Source organism: Diabrotica virgifera, chromosome 2, assembly GCF_917563875.1.
Source record: "Diabrotica virgifera virgifera chromosome 2, PGI_DIABVI_V3a".
Lineage (NCBI taxonomy): Eukaryota > Metazoa > Arthropoda > Insecta > Coleoptera > Chrysomelidae > Diabrotica > Diabrotica virgifera.
In genome coordinates, this window is record NC_065444.1 from 163,803,146 (window position 1) to 163,827,880 (window position 24,735).

At 31.7% G+C, this 24,735-nt stretch overlaps 1 protein-coding gene and 1 long non-coding RNA gene across 8 annotated transcripts in view; one reads left to right on the forward strand and one right to left on the reverse strand.

The window, feature by feature from the left end:
- LOC114332101 (neuroligin-4, Y-linked) overlaps window positions 1-24,735 on the reverse strand; it is a 238,137-nt gene that overhangs the window by 118,292 nt on the left and 95,110 nt on the right. For all 7 annotated transcript variants that reach the window (XM_028281820.2, XM_028281823.2, XM_028281822.2 and 4 more), the window contains exon 3: window positions 3,826-3,978. In XM_028281820.2, the coding sequence (XP_028137621.2) occupies window positions 3,826-3,978 (153 nt within the window). The remainder of the gene's footprint in view (window positions 1-3,825; window positions 3,979-24,735) is intronic.
- LOC126880295 (uncharacterized) lies at window positions 20,972-21,864 on the forward strand. The gene is made up of 2 exons (XR_007696546.1): window positions 20,972-21,225; window positions 21,534-21,864. It is a non-coding gene; the product is annotated as an uncharacterized LOC126880295 (long non-coding RNA).

Genomic DNA, 24,735 nt, shown 5'->3' on the forward strand with positions numbered 1-24,735 from the left:
CTATTATAAACAGAAAAAAATGTTTAGTTTTGACAAATTAACATTGCTTTTCTCCTGTCCTCCTGCCTCTTGGCAGTTTGAACATTCAATTTCAGTGAAAAGTAATGTTTATTTGCCAAATACATATTTTTTTTCTGTTTTCTGCCAGCAGTAAAATGTGATGTTTTTGTCGGGATTTATTTTCAAAATTGCTCATTGACGATATTATGAATTTATTCCATTTGGCTTTTACACACTGTATAAGCTACCTTATGTATACAGGGTGTTTAATTGCGAAAGTAACATACGTTAACTGTAGAAAGAGGACACTTAGGCGGTCTCAAAAATACCATACTTAATGGGTCTTACTGCATTAATAACAAAGATACTGGGTGTTTTATCTATTTTGCCATTTTTATTTTTGGTTCATAACTTTTTAACCACACTGTATATTCATTTTATATTTGGCACGAAATATTCTTTAAGATGTAGAATCAATTAATTTATTTACAATTGTAAAAACTCCATGTCCGGATTAAAAAATATTGAAAAAAAAACTAAAGTATTTATTCAAAATTGTCCCCCTCAAAATTTGGGATTTTTTTACATATTTATTGGGTCTGAATAAGCTACAATACTAAGAGTCAAATGAATATGCCTTAATATTTTCAAAGTTTATTAACAGTGTGCGGTGAATATGACAGGATTTCTTTGTTGCTTGTTCATCATCATCATTCTCTTTGCCTTATCCCTATGCGGGGTCGGCTTCCCTAATTGCATTTCTCCACACAATTCTATCTTGGGCCATATCAATGTTAATCCCCTTTACCAACATGTCCTGCCTTATCGTCTCCCCCCAGGTCTTCTTTGGTCTTCCTCTCCTACTCCTTCCAGGAATCTGCACTTCAGCTATTCTTCGTATTGGGTGGTTAACGTCTCGACGTTGAACATGACCAAACCATCTTAACCTATGCTCTCTCATTTTGGCATCAATTGGTGCCACACCTAGACTTCCCCTAATATACTCATTTCTAATTTTATCCTTCTTTGTCACTCCACTCATCCATCTAAGCATTCTCATTTCCGCCACATGCATTCGCTGTTCCTCTTTCTTTTTCACTGCCCAACATTCAGTTCCGTACATCATAGCTGGTCTTATGGCTGTTTTATAGAATTTTCCCTTCAGCTTCATTGGAATTTTTCTGTCACACAACACACCACTCGCTTCTTTCCACTTCATCCATCCAGCCCTAATTCTACTGCATGCATCTCCATCTATTTCTCCATTACTCTGTAATACCGATCCTAGGTACTTAAAACTATTGCTTTTTACAATCATTTCACCATCCAAAGATACCATTTTATTTGTAGTAGCTCCATCTTTAAATGAACATTCCAAATACTCTGTTTTTGTCCTACTAAGTTTTAAACCTTTTTCCTCCAGAGCTTGTCTCCACTGTTCCAGTTTTTGTTCTAAGTCTCTTTCACTATTTCCTACTAACACGACATCATCAGCATACATTAAGCACCATGGAATGTTACCCTGTATTTTCGCTGTTATCTGGTTCAAAACTAATGAGAATAAATACGGACTAAGCACAGAACCTTGATGCAATCCTACTTTCACATGAAATTTATCAGTCTCTCCCACACCTGTCCTAACACTAGTCGTTACTCCCTCATACATATCCCTCACAATCTTTACATATTCACCAGGGACTCCTTTCTTATTGAGTGCCCACCACAGAATCTCTCGAGGAACTCTATCATATGCTTTCTCAAGATCAATGAATACCATATGAGCGTTTGTTTCTTTACTCCTGTATTTTTCCATCAACTGCCTTATAGTGAAAATTGCATCTGTTGTTGATCTACCCTGCATAAAGCCAAATTGATTCTCGGATATTTCGGTCTCTTCACGTATCCGTCTATCAATTACTCTTTCCCATATTTTCATGGTGTGGCTAAGCAGTTTTATAGCCCTGTAGTTTGTACATTGTTGTATATCTCCCTTGTTTTTGTAAACAGGTACCAGTATACTGCTTCTCCATTCGTCTGGCATTTGTCCAACTTCCATAATTCTATTAAATAGACCTGCTAGCCACCTTGTTCCTGTCTCTCCCAATGCTCTCCATACTTCCCCAGGAATATCATCTGGTCCTACCGCTTTTCCTTTCTTTATTTTTTGAAGCGCTTGAGCCACTTCCTCATTGGTTATTTTGGTGACCATTGCTGCTACTGTCTCCGTTGACTCTACAGGCTGTCTGTCAAATTCTTCATTTAATAAGCTGTCAAAGTACTTTCTCCATCTCTTTTTGACATCCCTTTCGTGAACTAGTATTTTATTATTTTCATCTCGGATACATCTAATCTGATTAAAATCTTTTGCTTTCTTTGCTCTCTGTTTGGCTATTTTATATATCTTCGTTTCGCCTTCCCTGGTATCAAGTTGATCGTATAGGTTTGAATACGCTTCTGCTTTAGCTTTTGCTACTGCTACTTTCGCTTCCTTTTTGGCGACCATATAGTTTTGAAGATCTATGTCCGATCTGGTTTCTTGCCACTTTTTATATAATTTTCTCTTCTCTTTTATTTTTCCTTGTACTTCATTTGACCACCACCAAGTCTCTTTATCTTCAAACTTCTTTCCTGACGTTTTCCCAAGTATTTCAATAGCCGTCTCTCTAATAATATTGGCCATTTTTCTCCAAATTGTGTTAGGGCTTCCTTTCATGTTCCAACATATTTTTTCTACTATTCTTTCCCTGAATAGACCTTCCTTCTCATCTTTTAGCATCCACCACTTGATTTTTTGTGGTCCTCTCCGATATTTTTGTTTAGTTTCGCTTTTTACTTCGATGTCCAGAACAAGCAGCTTATGTTGTTGGCTTACTGTCTCACTAACTATTACCTTGCAGTCCTTGCATTCACGTATGTCTTCTTTCCTTATCATGAAGTAGTCTATTTGGGATTGATGTTGTCCACTTTTGTAGGTAATAAGTTGAGTTTCTCTCTTTTTAAAGAATGTGTTAACAATCGCCATATCCAATGCTGTTGCTAATTCTAGCATGTCATAAAATTCTTTGTTGCTTGTATACGGTGGTAATTTTGAATAAGTACGTTAGTTTCGAATAGTTATTATCCTGCAAATTTTCGCTGTTTTGTTTTAATTTTTAGGTACTTTGTTGATTAAACTGGTGTATTTTTATTGACTCTTTATTATTTATTTATTATTTAAAGATGAATATTTGCTATAAACTATTTGTCACACATAATAAAAAACACTGAAATGTTAACTTTTCACTAATTTAGATTAAATAACGGTATTAGTTAAAATTAAATCTCATTTTATTTTTTTTCTTAGAGCACTCGCAATTCAGAGAATTTCAGAATTCAGATTCAAAATTTTACCAGAAAAATCATTTTGCCGAAAATTTAAGGTATACACTAAATTTAGTTTTTTACACTATTTTCAAATGCAATATCCATTAAAAAAAATTAATGTACAGGGTGTTATTTGGGTCGAAACATTTTTTCCAATATTTTTTAATCTGGACTTGGATTTTTTACAATTGTAAATAAATTAATGGTTTGTACATTTCAAAGAATATTTTCGTGACAAATATAAAGTGAATATATAGTGTGGTTAAAAACTTATGAACCAAATAAAAAAATGGCAAAATAGATAAAACACCCAGTATTTATGTTATTAATGAAGTAACACTAATTAAATATGGTATTTTTGAGACCGCCTAAGTGTCCTCTTTCTACAGTTAACGTATGTTACTTTCCCAATGAAACACCCTGTATAGCTATAACACAGTTAAATATAGAAATAAAACTTACCCAATATTCCTAAACGAAAGTTTAGAGTTACCACTATAACGTTTCCATATGCAGCAAGAATGGTTCCGTCATAAGGATTTCCCGAATTCCATTCAAATGATTCTCCGTGTATGTATACCATTACAGGATATTTTCTTGACGTGATCTCATGCTCTGAAATTTAATAATTAGGCTGTTAATTACATAAAGCTACTAAATATTTCGCTTTCAAACAAAATCAATCATCAAATTATTTTCGACCGTACTGTACTGTGTGAAATATTGGTTTAAAATATCAGCAATTCGGTCAGGAGGAAATAAAACGCTATTTTGTTTTACAGGGTGTTTCAAAAAAGGGTAACACCATCTCTAGGATAGACAGAAGAGGCGTAACAAACTCCTTTGGGCCCTCACGCAGAAATGGAAATGGGGCCCCCTAAAAAATTACTAAATGCGACATGTATAACAAAAACAGCACAGTACGTGTATGTGTTATAGCACAGTAAATTAATGTGAAATACGGAGATACCGTGTAATTTTCTGTGTCACCACCAAGTGGTCAAGTCAATACTTTTCAGGTAATTTGCAAGTGAAAATGTTTAGTGTTCAACAAGAAAACCACGTTTTCAGGTAGTTTTCGCAAATAACAAGTAAGCAAATAACAAGTAACAATTTCAAAAAGTAAGTATTAGATCGAAAAAGTAATATTAGCAACAATGTAGCTAATAAAAAAATAAAAAAATGATCCAGTAAAAGCAAAGTTGTAAAATTCATAAAAAATTGTTCTTTCTTATGAATTTTAGATTTTGCAATACTTAGTTTTAAAAATATTAAATGATTGATTTTAATGATTATACCTACACTATGCTGCCCTCCTAAGCCAAAATGACGTAACTTATTTTGCCATATTTGCGTAAAATGTTGTGCAATATGGTGTTTTTACCAATACGCATCAAATTTACTAAGCGAAACAGACGTATCTCGCATGAAACCGCTTTAACAACGCGAGATACGTCTGTTTCGCTTAGTAAATATGCGACCTTTTGAAACCTTTTATGCAAATATGGCAAAATTAGTTACGTCATTTTGGTTTAGGAGGACAGTATGATAATATTATTGTTAATTAATATATTTCGGCAAGTAATGAAAACCAATTGACATCATTATAGGCTATTGATTATGTTCAAAATAAGACAGCTAAAAGGAACTACAACGTTAATGGGATTTTATTATCTCATATGGTCAATGGATCTCTAAATTTGAGAAAACCGCAGAGTGCTACCATTTAAATGGGTGCGTTTTTGAGAAAGGGGTGAATTAGTCCCTAGGCACAGGGTGAATTAGGGTGAGTTCTATGCCCTTTTGGTACAAACACGTCTACAGGAAAATTGTTCCAGGTCAAATTTACTAACGAAATATCACATTTAAAAGTAAAAAATATTTTTCTTTACAAAAATATATTCAAAAGAAAAGCAAGAAAAAAACACGAAAGAAAGCAATTTTGTTTTTTGCCCCATAACCTTTTTCTACGGAGATATAGGTATAGGCATTGTTTCAGTGAAAACTAACTTGTATTCTTCCTCCTTAAAACGAAATCTGGTAAAAGTTTCTAAGATTTACAGTTTCGAAATAATATTTTTCAAAATTAGCCGCTGACAGCATTTTTGGGACATTTTCCCCATTATTTCGCAAACATTGTTCTGTAACTTTTTTCTACGCATTTCTAGGTACAGTGGAACCCCGTTAACTCGGATTAATCGGGACCGCGGCCAATCCGGGTTATCGAAAATCCGGGTTAGCCGGAGAAAATGGTAAAAATTAATAAAATATGGTATGCTTACAGATAAACTCCGTTATAATTGTCACACAGACACTGGTAAACCACGTTCGCGTTCTGCACAAAACCACACATACAAAGCGTCATCGAGAGTCTCATTTTTAGCTTTATTAGCTTTGCTCCGATTGTCCAAACTGTCTTTTGTTATCATTTTGAAACAAAATTCTTCGATATTAGTTCTATTTTTCTTCCAATCCGATACTGTAGATGTACCGACACCGTATGATGCTGCAAGATTCGCCTTTATCAATTCTACTTAATACTTCTAGTTTCTTTTCCATTGTCACTAAAACATTTTTACGTTGCCCTTATGTAGACAAAAAACACGCAAACACAAAATCTGAATAGATTTACGAACGATTACAGAACGGAAGTCAACAATATGACTTTACTACACGCAATACCGTCTCTGATGTTATGTTATTTAATAACAGTGATGACTAAGACCATTATTAAAAAAATAATTTTGATGGTCTTTTAGTCTTTTCTAAACAATGCTAAGACAGTTTCAAATAAATAAAGGATACTACAGGTGCCTGTTGTTTTCGATAACACGACAATAAATGTGGTGTGCCATGAGTCATTTTTACTATGGTATATGTAGTTCAAATTACACAAATACCCATTATCTCTCAAATATTATATTACATACATTTTTATTGTTGAAATGTTTGTCTGATAAAAATTGGTCCGGGTTAGCCGGAGTTCCGGGTTATCGGGGGCCGACTTATCGGGTTTCCACTGTATATGCAATGGTACATTTAGTAGAAAGAGAAATCAATTAAATGAAATAAATGGCGACTCGATTCTAGTTTTCTGTTGACCTAGATATCAAAATATCAACAGGCACCGCTGGGAAATATTCCAAAAATGCGGTTCAGAGAAACTATATGAAACGAGTCTTTGTACTCTTATACAGAGTATGGCATTAGTAAAAATACAAAAATAGACGGTTTAGTTTTGATTTAAATCTGTCTCCTGCCATCCCCCGATAGCGCTATTTCTAGGTCTACCTTTTGTCAAGAAGGCTATGCAAGAAGACAAATTTAAATCAAAACTTCCGTAGTTCTCGGTATACAATAAAACTATTTATACCGGAGTAAGGTTAGAACGCCCTCTAACGGGGAATAAGTGAAATAAATGGCGACTCGATTCTAGTTTTCTGTTGACCTAGATATCAAAATATCAACAGGCACCGCTGGGAAATATTCCAAAAATGCGGTTCAGAGAAACTATATGAAACGAGTCTTTGTACTCTTATACAGAGTATGGCATTAGTAAAAATACAAAAATAGACGGTTTAGTTTTGATTTAAATCTGTCTCCTGCCATCCCCCGATAGCGCTATTTCTAGGTCTACCTTTTGTCAAGGTAGCTACGCAAGAAGACAAATTTAAATCAAAACTTCCGTAGTTCTCGGTATACAATAGAACTATTTATACCGGAGTAAGGTTAGAACGCCCTCTAACGGGGAATAAGTGAAATAAATGGCGACTCGATTCTAGTTTTCTGTTGACCTAGATATCAAAATATCAACAGGCACCGCTGGGAAATATTCCAAAAATGCGGTTCAGAGAAACTATATGAAACGAGTCTTTGTACTCTTATACAGAGTATGGCATTAGTAAAAATACAAAAATAGACGGTTTAGTTTTGATTTAAATCTGTCTCCTGCCATCCCCCGATAGCGCTATTTCTAGGTCTACCTTTTGTCAAGGAGGCTATGCAAGAAGACAAATTTAAATCAAAACTTCCGTAGTTCTCGGTATACAATAAAACTATTTATACCGGAGTAAGGTTAGAACGCCCTCTAACGGGGAATAAGTGAAATAAATGGCGACTCGATTCTAGTTTTCTGTTGACCTAGATATCAAAATATCAACAGGCACCGCTGGGAAATATTCCAAAAATGCGGTTCAGAGAAACTATATGAAACGAGTCTTTGTACTCTTATACAGAGTATGGCATTAGTAAAAATACAAAAATAGACGGTTTAGTTTTGATTTAAATCTGTCTCCTGCCATCCCCCGATAGCGCTATTTCTAGGTCTACCTTTTGTCAAGGAGGCTATGCAAGATTTAAATCAAAACTAAACCGTCTATTTTTGTATTTTTACTAATGCCATACTCTGTATAAGAGTACAAAGACTCGTTTCATATAGTTTCTCTGAACCGCATTTTTGGAATATTTCCCAGCGGTGCCTGTTGATATTTTGATATCTAGGTCAACAGAAAACTAGAATCGAGTCGCCATTTATTTCACTTATTCCCCGTTAGAGGGCGTTCTAACCTTACTCCGGTATAAATAGTTTTATTGTATACCGAGAACTACGGAAGTTTTGATTTAAATTTGTCTTCTTGCATAGCCTCCTTGACAAAAGGTAGACCTAGAAATAGCGCCATCGGGGGATGGCAGGAGACAGATTTAAATCAAAACTAAACCGTCTATTTTTGTATTTTTAGAAATCAATTACCTTTAAAATGGTGTATCGTAAAAGATTATTGGCTCTTGTTAAGCAGGTTATGCTTTTTCAAGGTTTTATACTTTTTATAATTTTTGATATGTTGAATGATTATTTCTTAAATTTCTCATTATAACTTTTTTCTTGTACATTTAGGTACCTACATTATGGAATACAAACAAGCCTATTTTCTTTACTTTAAAATGGTGTATTGCAAAAAATTTTAGGACTATTTTTAAACAAGATATCCGTAGGATATCCAAGGGTATCCGTAATTTGAGAAAAGTTTTAATTTTTTAATTTTTTTTAATTAAAAGAATATAATTGCATATTATAACATAATTTTTAATTCCAAATAACTTTTTTTAGTAACACTTTTCGATATTGTGAAATATAAAGGTACTTTACTCTTGAGCTAAATTCATATTTTTTAACATACCTCATACACTATTGATAAAATGTTATATCTGATGATTGCATCTTAGGTTTTAAACTATGCAGAATATTTTATAAAGAATATATTTTTTTCATAAAGGTTATAATAAAAAAGTTTTCCATATGGCTCCAATTTATTGGGATCTATTGTATGTGTATGTCACATGTTGAAGAAGTATATCTTGCTTAAAAATAGTCCTAAAATTTTTTACAATACACCATTTTAAAGTAAAGAAAATAAGCTTCCTATTTTATTGTACAATTTATATACCTAAATATACAATAAAAAAAGTTATAATGGGAAATTTAAAAATAATCGAAAAGTATATCAAAATTCATTAAAGTATAAAAGTTTGAATAACCATATCTTGCTTAAAAATAGCCATACAGCCTTCTACAATAGACCATTTAAAGGTAATTGACTTTTCTTCCTATAAAATGTAACATTATATATACCTAAAGCTACGTAGAAAAAAGTTACAGGACAATATTTTGAGAAATAACAACGAAAATGGGCGTCGATGGGAAAATCGTCGTAAGTGGCGAATTTTGAAAAATTATATTTTGGAACCTGTAAATCATAGAGACGTTTACTAAACGTCATTTTAAAGAGGAGGGATGAACGTTATTTTTCGCTGAAGCAATGCCTAAACCTATAGCCTATGGAAAAAAGTTATGGGGCAAAAAACAAAATCGGTATATTTCGTGTTTTTCTCTTGCTTTTCTTTTGAATATATTTTGGAAAAAAATATTTTTACCTTTAAAATGTGATGTTTTGATAGCAAATTTAACCTGGAATAATTTTACTGAAGACGTGTTGGTACCAAAAGTGTATAGAACTCGCCCTAATTCGCCCTGTGGCTAGGGACTAAACTAATTCAGCAATTTCTCAAAAACGCACCCCTTTAAATAATAGCACTCCGCAGATTTTTCATATTTAGAGGTCCATTGACTATATGAAACAATAAAACTCCGTTAACTTGTAGTTCCTTTCTGAAATACATAATCAATAGCCTATTAATTAGAATAAATAATTATAGATATTATTTTTATAGTAAACAAAAAAAATATCTCTGACAAGCAATGACATAAACGTGGTCATAATGAAAAATCACAATCTAATGTTTTGACAGTGCTTTTACGTCAGAAATTTTGACCTACGTAATCTTGCTTTTGTAGTAAAAAGACATGTAAACAATGTAGGTACAGTTGAGTCCACGAGTTTTTACCCGTGCGTCATAATTTAAAGTTAAAGCATACGAAATAAGTCGGAAATTGATTAAACGCAACAGCAAGTGACAGTAAGTAGCTACTCCACCGATCACGAGTTAAAATTTGATGTTATCAAAAAATAAAATGTCAAAGTAAGTTTTGCTTTAAAATTTTGGTGCAGAATTATAGCTACATGGGAAGTAGCTTAATAAATTATTTTAATATCATTGATTAATAAATAAATAAACAATTTATAAAAAAATGCAATAACATATTTTCTTTTCGTTATTTTATCCACTTAGGCGGAACATTAAACACAAGCATTCCTTAACTATGTCAATGAGGTAAGCTTTGGACGTTATTAAATCCAATATAAAATTAGTTGTGAAAATAACTGTTTGTATACTATAAAAAACTTTATATACTAAAAAAAAAACAAAAATTAGACAAAATAACAGAAAAAAATTCAACAAACTGACAGCCACAAAAGTAAACAAACCAAAACGTCAGAAATTGTACTTAAAATGTGAAAACATCGCCAATCGTCTTTTTTTGTACCTATCTCTTTTCAATGTACTGAGGCTAGATAGTTCATAAAAATAACATATGTTTTTACTTAATAACAGGCGGTAGCTATTTTGTCATTAGATTCATGCGTGGAAGAGAATGATGCTAGATAAAAAGTATGTGTTTTATCTCATCAGGTATTAATGACGCACGGGTAAAGACTCGTGGACTCAAGTCTACATACTATTATTATGCAGGTATATTCAGTAGGTATATACACTTATTTCTACTAGCCATTAATGATCGGTTATTAGAATATTCCTGTTATAGGAATATTTTTACTTGGCACGATGTCTATTCCAATAAGCGGGTTAGACTGTATATGCTGAAACATATACGAAAATATTAAGATCTCAGCAAAAGCTTTGCTGTCACGTACAACATTTAAAGGTAGATGCATCTACAGCCCAATATATGAAGCCAGAGCACAATTCAACAAACCTTACGTGTATGAATCGGTGTCAATAGGGTCTTATAACGTTGCTTCAGCAAATCCCTGCATGATCAGAGACTCAAGCTGATACAAATTTACACCCAGAACGGCAAAATGATATTTCTTGCTATTTCCCACTTCAAGTGCATAGCTTCAAAAGTGCCATCTACTTTGACGGCCATACAAACGAAATATAACTCGATAAAGTCGGTTTCTGCACTTTTGAGCTGTACGAAATTTGCAAAAAATTTAAGATTTCAGTAAAAATTTTTTTCTGAAAAAAATTCCCTACAAAAGCCAAAGGTATATTGTTCAAATATTCGTGGGGAAATTTTAATTTTTATTGTAATTAACTCAACAAAGTAATGTATACGCTGTGTGCAAGTACTTGGAGGGGCCACAAGAAACGATCGTACGCGAGTAGCGGAGAAATCTTGTAATTTTCTTAGCATATTTCTTAAATGATTCATAACAAGTGCGTTCGAGGATACCTGTCGGCGCCTAGTCGTTGGCAACTCCTAACCTAACCTAATATAAATAATACCGTTAATAGATAAATATGCAAGGTATATTTACTTTTAATTTAATCTTAATAACTAATTATTAAATTATACTAGGTAAATATACCTTGTATATTATTAAATTTATTAGGTGAGGTTAGGAGTTGTCAACGACTAATAGTCGCCATCAGGTATCCGCGAACGCACTTATTGTCATATTAGTCCAGGGTAATAAGGTTTTTTCCATGACACTCGAGCAGCCAGGGTACTGAAGCGTTTTTTCGGCAGGTAATACCTATAAGAGCAAATTGTAACTATTTCCTGCGTAGGATCTAGCAGCCATTTTTATTTATAAACCATTAAGTGTCAAAAAATGGCATTTTTCCGTTTTTTTTTCAAATCAATGGAATACAGTGAATCTTATCGTTTTTTTTAGTACAAATATCTTTAAGATTATGGAAAAAGCTTTAAAATGACGTATTACAAAGTTTGATATACTCATTTATTGTTAATATAATTGCGAAAAAAGGTCGGAATTGCAAAAAAAATTAATTTCGCAATATTTATTGTGAAAATTAGTGTACAGCTTTGAAATTTTTGTCATATAAAGGTTCTTTGGTGCTTAATATGTGATAAAAATTTCAAAGCGATTCATTCAATTGTTTAAATTTTATGCAAATTGTTTATCCCAGAGAACATTTTTTTTACAATAACATAAGTCAGAAAAAAATGACGTTAGAACCATTCCACAGGTGTCAAATGAAAGAGCATGAGCTATATTTTCAACTTGGTTTAAAAAAAGCGAATAAAAAATGCATTTATTAGTAATAAATATTTATGCAAAAGTATCGTAAAAATTTCCTTATAAACTTTTTATTTTGTTATATAAGAATTTATATATATTTATTACAATTTTTTATCAATTATGTTATAAATAACATTACTTGGTAGTTGTGCACTTAAAACAGGGTAAAAAAGTTAATTTTTTTGGAAAAAGTTTTTCAAAAAGTTTATAAGGAAAGATTTACGATACTTTTGAACAATTATTTATTACTAATAAATGCATTTTTTATTCGCTTTTTTTAAACCAAGTTGAAAACATAGTTCATGCTCTTCCATTTGACACCTGTGGAATGGTTCTAACGACATTTTTTTCTGACTTATGTTAGTGCAAAAAAAATGCTCACTGAGATAAACAATTCGAATAAAATTTAAACAATTGAATGAATCGCTTTGAAATTTTTATCACATATTAAGCACCGAAGAACCCTCATTTGACAAAAATTTCAAACCTGTACACTAATTTTTACAGCAGTTATTGCGAAAAAATTTTTTTGCAATTCCGACCTTTTTTCGCAATTATATTAACAATAAATGAGTATCTCAAACTTTGTAATATGTCATTTTAAAGCTTTTTCCATAATCTCACAGATATTTGTACTAAAAAAATCATAAGTTTCACTGTTTTCCATTGATTTGAAAAAAAAGGGAAAAATGCCAGTTTTTGACAGTTAATTGTTTATAAATAAAAATGGCAGCCAGATCCTACGCAGGAAATAGTTACAATGTGTTCCTATAGGTATTACTTGTCGAAAAAACGCTTCAGTACCCTGGCTGCTCGAGTGTCACGAACAGGGTATATTTTTGTCTTATTACCCTGGCCTATATTGACATACCTGCTGTCATTGAAGAAAATGGGACTTCGCAAATGCTGTGTTATAAATTATAAAAATACAACAAAACATTGTCAATTCAAGTTCTATTCGTTTCCAACTTCTAAGCACAAATTAATACAAAGAGAAAAGTGGATTTTCATCATAATAAAGCAGAAGTAAGTAACTTTATGTACTTTATGCACTTTAGTCTAAAATTAATCCTAGTTAAAGTGTACTTTAGGTTATCATCATGAAATCGGGCATTAATGTTGCAACAAAATATTGATATGATATGCAATTATTAAAGTGAATTTAATTTATTATTGTATTTTGCTTGTAATACTGCATTTTAATAATTTTTATTTACTACATAAAATGTTTACCTTTTAATAACATAAACCTCAATCTCACTTTTTCTTCTTATTCTTTTTTTGGGCTATGGCCTTGAGAATTATCCAGTAACCAGCACTAATATAATTGACAAAATATAATTAAAAGTGCTAAACATGTTGCTGATTTATGACACTAGGTGCCGCTCTTCCGAACAAGCACGGTATCAATAGGACTTTTCATTCACAGTCATTTGTTTCGAGCTTCTGTCATATGTTGTATAATCCGTGTATATTAATATTATACACGGATTATACGACATTTGACAGAAGCTCGAAACAAATGACAATCGATGAAAAGTCCTATAGTGTAACTTAATACTACATATTTATATTATTATTGTAATATACAGTGCTCTTCAGATAAAACTATCCACCTTAAATAATTTTTGAACCACTGATTTTTAGAAAAAAACGCAAAAACACGTCAAATAATAATTGAAGGGGGAGACATTATGCCATATTTAAGCTTGCTGGGAAAGGCACCCTCTCACCCCCATATCATCCCTTAATTTTTTTTAAATTACTACCCCCTTTTTATTTCATACATATTTGGATTCTCCTCTTTGTACTGATTTCAAAAATACCTTCAAGCATAAGGGTGGATAAAAAATGTCCACCTAATACGTATTTCCTTATAACATATTTATTACGTGTCCCAAAATTTTTCAAAAATTATTTATTGTTAGAAAGACGACCCTTTATCGAATGTTAATTTGGTTCTACCGATATTTAAAAAAACAAAAGTAATATCTTAAATTCAAAATATGGGTCGGCACAAAAAGTCCACCCTTGGGTAAAGGTTTCTATAAAATTCCTAGTTGGCAGAAACATAATGCACATCATTATCGACGTATAATTACAAAATCAACATAATTATTCGCCACACTAATGAGGACGTAAAGGAAGAATGTCGAAAAATCGACACATCTGAATTACTGGCTTTTACTGGAATGTTAATTATGATGTAAAAATTTTGTTGTAAGGTTTGTACATCGTTTAAATTAATATTTTAGAAGATGCTGTGTTTACTATGCATAAGATTCTTTCCATTTCTTCTGTTTAATTCATTTTTTAACATTTGTAACAACTCTCAATAAATATATTAGCTATTGTCGAGGTGGACATTTTTTAACCACCCTTGGGCTTACACGGAACCTATCAATGGTTGGGCGTTTAATGGTTAAAGTGATTAGTTTATGAGAAAAATAAATACAAAAGCAAGAAAACTGGATCGAATAAAAATGATTTTTTTAACAATTTTATAACATTTAGAGTGAACATTTCAGTACCAAGAAAGAATTTACAAGAGAGTGATTAGAGCTACGGTTTTATATGGAGCTGAATTATAGGTTTTAAGAAAGGCGGATGAAGAAAGATTAGAAATATGGGAGAGGAAAATTCTCCCATCAATTTACGGAGGCATAAATACACAAATGGGATGGCGAAGAAGGACAAATAAAGAGTTGGAAGAGCTGTATACGGAACCAAAAATCACCGCAATAATAAAGGCGCATAGAATAAGATGGCTGGGGCATGTGCAAAGATTGGAAAACCATAGAATGACCAGGATAGTATTGAACAGGAAACCAGTAGGGAAAAAAAAGGAAAGGAAGACCCCGTAAAAGATGGTTTGATAGCGTCCAAGCAGATTTACGAGAACTAAAAATAGATAACTGGAGAAACAAGGTATTAGACAGAAGAGAATTGAGAGGAGTGGTAAGAAGAGCGCAAGAGAAATTGTAACAGAACAATGTGTCATGAATTGTAAAATGAGAGCTATATATATTGTATATATTTATATGATGTATTTTTTAATAGACAAACTAATATTGTATGTTGTAGATATGTATAGTAAAAAAATGTAATTGTGTTTTTCATGCCCAGGGCCTACATGGCCTGTTGAGCAAAATAAATAATAAATAATTTCAGTACCAAAAATTTTAAACAATAATTATTAAAAAAAAATTAACAATAATAATTATTCAAGATTTAAAAAATCATTTTGAATAATTATTTTTAAAATATTGGGTAGTGAAATGTTCATTTTCATTCTAAATGTTTGTATGTAATAAAATTGTTAAAAAAATAATTTTTTTCAATCCAGTTTTCTTGCTTTTGTATTTATTTTTCTCATAAACTAATCACTTTAAGTATCATCAAGTGTTATACATTTTTGAAATCAGTATAAAGAGGAGAATCGAATTCTAAAATAAAAAGGGGGTAGTAATTTAAAAACGATTAAGGGGTGATACGGGGGGTGAGAGAGTGCCTTTTCCGTCAAGCTTAAATATGGCATAATGTCTCCCCCTTTAAGTATCATTTGACGTGTTTTTGCGTTTTTGAAGTTATACTTTTTTACCGGCGATATGAGGGTGAATTTTTATATGTTAAAACCTATGATCCCGGCGCATGCGCATCTGATTGGATGTTCAAATGACATGTCAAAAATTATTCAATATGGCGGCTGTGGCACAGCTGTAGTTAGATTATTTATGGTTGTTGCGTTTTAAAATTTGTGTGAAAAGAAACAACAAACAAAAGTTGGTTAATAGTTATACTGCCTTTTTAAATAGTTTTCATATACCTATATTTTTGGACTTTTGGACTATTTTGGACAAGGAAAACTCATTCTAATTTGGTAAGTAGTTTTTATTATAATCATATTGTAATTATACATTTGGATTAGGTTGAAATATGTACATTTATTTTCTCAAGAATGGGGATTTTAGAGAGAAATCCCAAATTAGGTCCTATTTTTATTTTTAAATTATGATTTTTTGGCGTAGATTTATTTATCTAGTAGGTATGTAATGCTTTGATTTACATACTTAATTTGATTACCAACAAAAGTTCTACCAATCTTCATCTAATATATTGTTTTCTTACTGTTTTGTTATATTTTAATATTTTCTTCCACAAAATTTAAACTACATAATTTAATTATATTCAAAACAACTGTCAAACAGTAAAACGTTCAGTTACCCTATTTTTCCACATGACAAATAATGTGGAATTGGACGAGTGAGTCTAGACTTCGATTACGAATCAAAGCGTCCCGAAATTCACGGGTTCGATTCCCGATGCAAGTTTTTATTTTTTTATGCATTTTATGATTGTAAGTATATTTGTTATATAATTTTTTTTTCAGAAAATGCGTATTTAAAATTTTTGCCAACAATTATTATCGTTCAGAAATCATTTTTTCTTTGTGGCATTTTTCAATGTGTTTGTGTGCGTTTTATTCTTTTATTTTTTTAAATTTTTGGTATTGCCTTAAAAATCACATAATATGTAGTAGAAGTATAACTTCTTACGTGCGTACAACGTACACACACATTCTTTTTTTCTAAAAATCAGTGGTTCAAAAGTTATTTAAGGTGGATAGTTTTATCTGAAGAGCACTGTATAAAAGTTTAATTTTCTAATTACATCATACGAGTAATTTTATAATGCAATTTTCTTTATTTCAAAGACACTTAACGTCGATTATTGTTTTTGCTGGTGCTTCCAGCCAAACCTCCCAGTGAATTAAATTAAATAAGCTTGAAAGTAGGACTATATCCAGGTAGCCATGTACCATAATACAGGAGTTTAATTAAATTGGAACAATTTCAAAAAGAAGCTCACTTTTTCCATTTAATTTTCATCCAAAGTTTAAAATTTTACTAAAATGACTTCAAAGCCATTTTAGTAAAATTTCAAACGCTTAGAAATATTCTCCCTTCCTTTGGCAAGGTGACTTATTTAACATTGCTGTATTTTTATTATTTTGCTAAATTGACATTTTAAAATTATATTGCTATTCTACATATAAAAGGTATATTTTCATCTAATTTTAATTTTATTTCTACTTTAGGTTTTGTTACACCCTCTTGAAAAATTAGATAGTGTAAGTAAACCATCCGTGGAATTTCATCAAAAACCATAACTTCATATTAGTTGTTCATTCACTCATGGTAAAATATTACCAAACCTCTAAATTTTAAAAAACCGCTTGGATTGACATGATATACATACACATAACGAACAATTGTCATAATATCTAATCATAATATTGTACTGATGCGTGCTTTTGCCCTGGGGGTGAGTATCACCCCTTCTCGGGGTTGGAAAAATATACGTTCAAAATAAGTCTGGAAATGGATAAACTGACTAATTCTAAGCAACTTTTATTTAATAGGCTTTTTAAGTCAATGTTTTCGAGTTATTTGTGAGTGAATATGTTCATTTTTCAACAAAAAAAAAACACGTTTTTAGGTTGTTTGCAAATAGCTCAAAAGTAAAAAAAATCTTAATAAGAATATAGCCTATAAAATAGTAAAAAAAATGGTGTATGTATGAAGTCTGTAGATCAAGTAGCAGCAGGGTTGTAGGTAATGAAAATTAGACAATGAAAACATTCTTCTTCGTCAAATTCCAAACCGAATATTTCAACGTGACATAACAACAAAATTCAACACTTTTCGGGAAAATCTAATCATAACTTTTTTAAAATGTTTAAAAAAGATTTACTTTTGTTTTTTTAAAAAGTTTCTAGCATCAAAAGTAAGCAAGTTGCGCTCAAAATAAAGTTGGTTCCTTTTTTTTTTTTGTTAAAAGAAATAGTGAATATTACCTCCTACCGCTTTATAATTTGTTTTACTTATGTATTGTTTATAATATGATAAATGTAAGTTTCAGCTATTTAAAGTGTTAATTTTTGAAAAAAAATTGGTTTTAAATTAAAACAAAATTTGAAATTAAAAAAATGCCTTTTTTTTCAAAATACCCTAAAAATTATTAATGATACCAAAAACCTTATAGAGTAAAAAAATGTGGTTTGCTTTTCTGAATATTTTGGATTTTTGTTATTCTGTAAGTTGCAAAGTTGCAAAAAGACTGCGACAGTTTACATGGATGTAGAAAGGATGGTTTGGTTTGCAATTTGGCATGTAAAAATCGTTCTGGGTCCAATTGCATGAATATGGAGAAATATGAAGAAAATCAATTATCGGATACAGAAGATGAGGGAGAAATAAATTTTAATGATACGTTTATTTGTTAATCATCTTTTATTTCTCCCTAATAAAAAAATTGTTATCTGATACCACACTTTCATAAAAATCTTAAATAACAAATTAACATTTATGGGTAGACATCCACCCTTGGCACTATATATCTCAGAGCCTATCGCCGTCGTAATATTCGTATTAAGCATCCCAAAAAGCCCACGAGTAATGACTTTTGATTTTCGAACAAAAATAACACAAAGCGTCAAGAGACGAGGTCCACCTTGGGTACCAGGTAACTCGAGAACAATCATCGCTATCATATTCGTGTTAAGCGACCTCGAAAGCTCCCTGAGCAATCGTTTTGACTGATTTCAAATAAAAGTTACATAAAACTTCAGGAGAGGTTCACTCTGTGCACCAGGTAGCTTAAGGAGCATCGTCGTTATCATTGTGTACATCGACTTCAAATATCTCCGAGTAACAAAATTGAACCCATTTCTGTCGATACTTTCCGAGCTGCAAATTTTTCATTTTCTATTCACTTTGGAAATGCCTTTTTCCTTCTGTACAAAATGCAATTTTTATTTTACCACCATGAATTTTATTCACAATCTTTCCTGACACTTTCCTCAGTCGAATGCAAAAAGTCGCACAGCGATTCGTTTTGCTGCGGAAAGTTGGTAGGTTTAGTACTTCATTTCCTAGTCTAAATGTAATGAAATTAAAAGAAAATTTGAAACCGTCAATATTTCACCCTAATATTAGTTTGTATACCGTATACAAAAAACAAAAAAGAATCATTTAATTCGGACTTTATCTTCCGATCCCGCAACGGGCCTAAAAATTACCAAAAAATGAAATTTTACCTTTTTTCAAAAATTTTTATTTATCCTCCATATACATTTTATTTATCGCTATAGTAAAATTTATTTACAGTTTGTATGGTTGAGTAATAAAAAAAAATAGTTTTACGCATTTCTTCCGATATTTCTTTTCTTAACGAATATCTTCCGATTATGGAAGATTAATCAAAATCTATAAAAAAAAATGAAAATTTTAATGATTTTGATAAATTAAAAAATATTTAGTTATCTCATTTTTCTGTTACATTGTGCAGCTCTTCGCTTGTTTAGATATTGTATGCCAATATTTAAACAACCCAGAAATCACAACGAGGAGGTGGTTGCACTTCTAGGTCCACTCACACCCTTCTCTTCAACCAACCAATGAGTGTGTGTGTTTTTACATTATTTACAAATGTACATTTCTTTTTGATCTGTTTGTGTCCAGCTTTTAAACGCCAACTTTGTATTGTGATTTGGTGGTAAAATCTGGCAACATGTACCTTGATCTAGGTGTTGTCCTGATGAATCCATTTCTTGATTGGGACCCACGACCCACGACCCACATACATTAGACGATGCAACCAACGTGACCAACTTTCCGCACCGCTCGACAGCTTGCGGGTGGCATGGATAGTTTTATACATTCCATTCTGGCATGATGTAATGTAACTTATATCTTCATTTGAAACTCTGCGAAGAACTGGTGGATAAGATAGTTTTGCAACATTCCAGTCTATTATTTCAGTGTAGTCCTGTGCTTCAAAATTTAAAATAGGAGAAATGAAATTTATAATACTTTAGCCCTTGGCATTAGTCTGTCTGGCTTTTAACGCTCTCCTTAGCCCTAGCTCTCTAATGTGTTTCCTTTCTCCCTACTACTTGAAATTTTGAAGCACACAACTAAACTAAAATAATAGACTGGAATGTTGCAAAACTATCTTCTCCACCACTTCTTCGAAGAGTTTCAAATGAAGATAATATTTATAAGTTATTGCATTACATCGGGCGACGGCGACATGCCAGACTGGAATGTACAAAACTATCCCTGCCACACGCAAGCTGACGAGCGGTGCATAGAGTTGGTCACGGAAGCATCGTCTAATGTCTAATGTATGTGGCCCATAACCAAGAGATGTATTCATCAGGGCAACACTTAATCAAGGTCCATGCTGCAAGATTTTACCACCAAATCACAATACAAAGTTGGCGTTTAAAAGCTGGACACAAACAGATCAAAAAGAAATGTACACATATTATGTAAATAATGCAAAAAACACACACTCATTGGTTGGTTGGAGAGAAGGGTGTGGGTAAAGCTAGAAGTGCAACCACCTCCTCGTTGTGAGTTCTGGGTTGTTTAAAAATTGTCATACAATATCTAAACAAGCGAAGAGCTTCACAATGTAACAGAAAAATGAGATAATTAAATGTTTTTTAAATTATCAAAATCATCAAAAATTTCATTCTTTTATAGATTTGATTTGACCTTGCGGGATCGGAAGATATTCGTTAAATGCGTAAAACTATTTTTGAAGTTATACTTCTTTACGGGCGTAATGACGGTGAAATTTTATATGGTAAAACCTAGCGACCGGGCGCATGCACATTATAACTTTGTTCTGATTGGATGTTCAAATAACATTGTAACGTTACAAACGTCACATCTTTGATATTTTATTTTTAAAATAATTATTTTACCTTATTTCCTTTAATATTTCATTAATAATTATCTTCTTCTATTTGGTTTACCCATTTCCCCCTTTAAAAATCGGTTGGCGCTCATTTATTATCCTCTTTTATTATCCTCTGTTATTTCTATTTAGTATATTTCTTTTCATCTAAAATCTAAATCATCATACTGAACATACCTCGTATATTCATACTCTCCAAATATCTGTATTTTCAATACGGAACATGCCGCTACTTCATAGTACTTGGTTGTCATTTTAAACGTCGTTTTCAATGACAGTGTCACTTCATCGACTTGACCCCCTACTCCCTGACATACACTGGAAGGGAAAAATTAATCCTTAAAAAGGCATGTAATTCGAAAAATAAATCATTTCTATTTCAACAAATCATCTTCCTCTTGGGGTGAGCTACATATAGTTTTTTTTAATAATTTCTTACAGTAATTATATTTCTCCATCTAACAGTTTTTATATTGTTTTTTATCTAACCTAACTTCCAATGTCAGACCAGGTGTTCTGATATTTTAGTTTCAAATATAATTATCTTTTAATTTACATATATGCACGTTTAGTAATCAGAATTTTAACTATTCTCATCTAAATTTCATTTGATTTATTCTTGTCATCTGCTACTCTTTCTGACGATTAGAACGGCAGATGGCACACGTTGGTTTTTCTTCTTGATGATTGATATGTGTCTCTATTTTATAGTTTTTTGGAAAGAGATCAACCTTTCCCTCTTCGGGAACTTAAGCCTCACATCACCGGTGATGCACACTTGAAGGCGAAGACAATGACATCCAGACTGCACAACCACCACCTCTAGCTGCAGGGGCCTTGGGCCGAAGATCCGCCCAGGTCAAGAGAAGTCCACAGCAGTACCATACGACATCAAGAAGATACCATCAGCTACCAAAAGCCATAAGTATAATCCAGAATTGTTAGTTTTTGGCAAGAATTTGAATACATTTGTTAATGCAATTTACTAAGTCATTTTATTTATTATATCTTTATGAACAATAAACATGATTAGTTAAAATTATTGTTTTGTTTGCTTCCATTCCAATTTTCATAGTTCATATCTGAGGTTAGGACAAGACGAACACACACCTGAGTGACTGAGCTAAGCTAAGGGTGTAACGATGGCTATCTTGGTTAGTTGAGGTAATATTTTCGAATATTGTTTCAATTAGCTGGGTAGTCAATCGCTTTTTCGTTTCAACATGACAAAAATTATCCAATATGGCAGCTGTGGCACAGCTGTGGGACTGTGGTTTGGTTATAATGTATGCTTGTTGCGTTTCAAAATTTGTAGGAAGAGAAACAACAAACAAAAATTTAGTTAATGGTTATACTGCCTTTTTAAATAGTTTTCATATTATATTTTTGGACTTATTTACATAGAAGAGATGATTGTTGCATGCTAATGTGAAAGCTCATCAAACTGTGACTAGTATATGAGTGCCGCAGATCTCGCTTATTCAAAGCTAAAGAATCTTTCACTGGTAAGTGTTGTATAAATAGTTGATCAAATTTTGTTATGATATTTGAACATAGCCACTTTGCACGACGCAAGTGATTGCGAAATTTATTAGTCGTTATACGGGCTCCGATACCTACCTTGAACCTACCAAAATACATAAGTAGTATGTAATACTTTTATTTACATAATTTGATAACCATCAAAATTTCTATCAATATTCACCTAATATATTGTTTTCTTACTCTATGTTTTGTTGTTATTTACATAAATTAAAAATGTCAAAAGGTTAATCTGTTTAGTTAGACGATCTTCGCTCATAATGACAAGCTGTCTCTGTGGCGAAGTTTTAATGCGAGTGAATCCCAATACAACGCAAATACCAGCCGCGTGGTAAGTTGGTTCGAATCCCAATAGAAACTTTTATTTTTTTATTTTTTTTTATACATTTTATGATTGTAAGTATATTTATTATATAATTTTATTTTCAGAAAATACGTATTTAGTTAAAAATTTTTCCGACAATTAATGTTCAGAAATCATTTGTGGCATTTTTAATGTGTTTGTGTGTGTTTTATTTTTTTATTATTTTAATTTTTGGCACTGTTTTAATAAAAATGTGTGAGAAGTAGTAAGTATAAATTAATTTAATATTTAAATAAAATATAAATAAAAAGTATATTAATTTCGTTTATAATCATATAATCATATAATAGAAGTATAACTTCTTACGTGCGTACAAAGTACACACACATTCTTTTTTTTATTATTCAACCATGCAAATTTTTACTCAACCAAATAAATTTTACTATAGCGATAAATAAAACGTACATGGAAGATAGATATATACCTAAAAATCTTTGAAAAAAAGATAAAATTTCATTTTTTTCATAATCTTTAGGCCCGTTGCGGGATCGGAAGATAAAGTCCGATTTGAATAATTCTTTTTTTGTTTTTCTTGTAATTACCAATCGCAACTTTTCCGCACTATAGAGACACGGAATTATCAACTTGACTTTTTTCGCACCACCCTAGTGGTGAATCATAAAACTCGTAATCGTAAATAGGAAACTCAATGTAAAATTCTAAACTGTTGAATTCCTGCTTCCCTAATTATTTTACCATGAGAAAATATTTGTAGACGATTGAAATCGAGTTAAGACACATTCCAAAATTTTGAAAAATATAATTCATTTGCCACAGTAGGTATGTGTGTAAAAATTAGGCCATACGTTACTATTTAACTGACAAGAGTGCAAACTATTGACTGAATAAAATCTTTATTATTAATACTTTCTCCTCAACTGAGTGTATATTATCAACTTTATTGTTTTTTAAACAATAAATGATAAAATAAAAATATTGACAGTTCAAATATAGTAAATAATATAATAACTTCATTGTGACCGAACGCAACCGTCCACATATTATTGCACTATGTGTGGTCTAACTTTGGCGTGATACTTTGAAAAATGAATTATATTTTTACAAACTTTTAGAATATGTTTAATTGGTAGAAAAATTTTGACAGTCGTTTTCAATGCAAATTTCAATTCTCTACAAAGTTTCTTATGTCTTTTGATATAAAAAAAATTAGGGAAGCAGGAATTCAGCAATTTAGAATTTTACATTGAGTTTTCTATAGCCCGTTTTCTAATTCACCACCTGGTATGCACGTAAAACAGGTGTATCTCTGTATTTATATAATTTGGACTATGCATTTAAGTGATAATTATGCGTTTCCAGACTTTTGGTTCACTCTGTATATACAACAGGTTTTTGTATTAAGTAGATGCAATCTGTAATTACACACAATTATGCAAACAGCACATTTGACGATTTCATTATAGAAAAACATTATATTGCGACTTGACACTAAAAATATATACTGTAGAATAGACAATGAGAGGAGAAAAGACTGACGAGGTGTATCGTTCTGTTTATGACAGTAGTTCAAAGCGGTTGATTGCAAGAAATCAAATTGACTTTGAGACAAAGACTGGAGCAATTGTAACAAAAAGTTTGGATGGTTTTTTTATGAAAATGTTTCTGGCATTTGAGTCTAAGGACTATAACGAATAAAGATATTATTTTCCTTGGGCGTTTCGGCAACTGAAGTAAATATTGTTTTTTGGAATTATTATTAAAATCAAAATTTAAGTAATACCGAATATAGCCAAAAAATCAAATTCTTTTAGAAAAAAAAATATATATATAAAGTGCACTGTCTTGTTACATAAATGTTAATTAATTTTAATAATAGTGCAGTCAATGAGGGAATTTGGTTCCGAATTCCGACCTAATGCGTCAATCTACTTGATATTTTCACAGTGCGTAGGGAATAGCTCAAGAACCAAAATCTACCCTATCCCATAATATGCTTTTATCTTGGTGGTGGTTTTCATCCTTTTTCAAAGGTAGAAATTTTTTTGG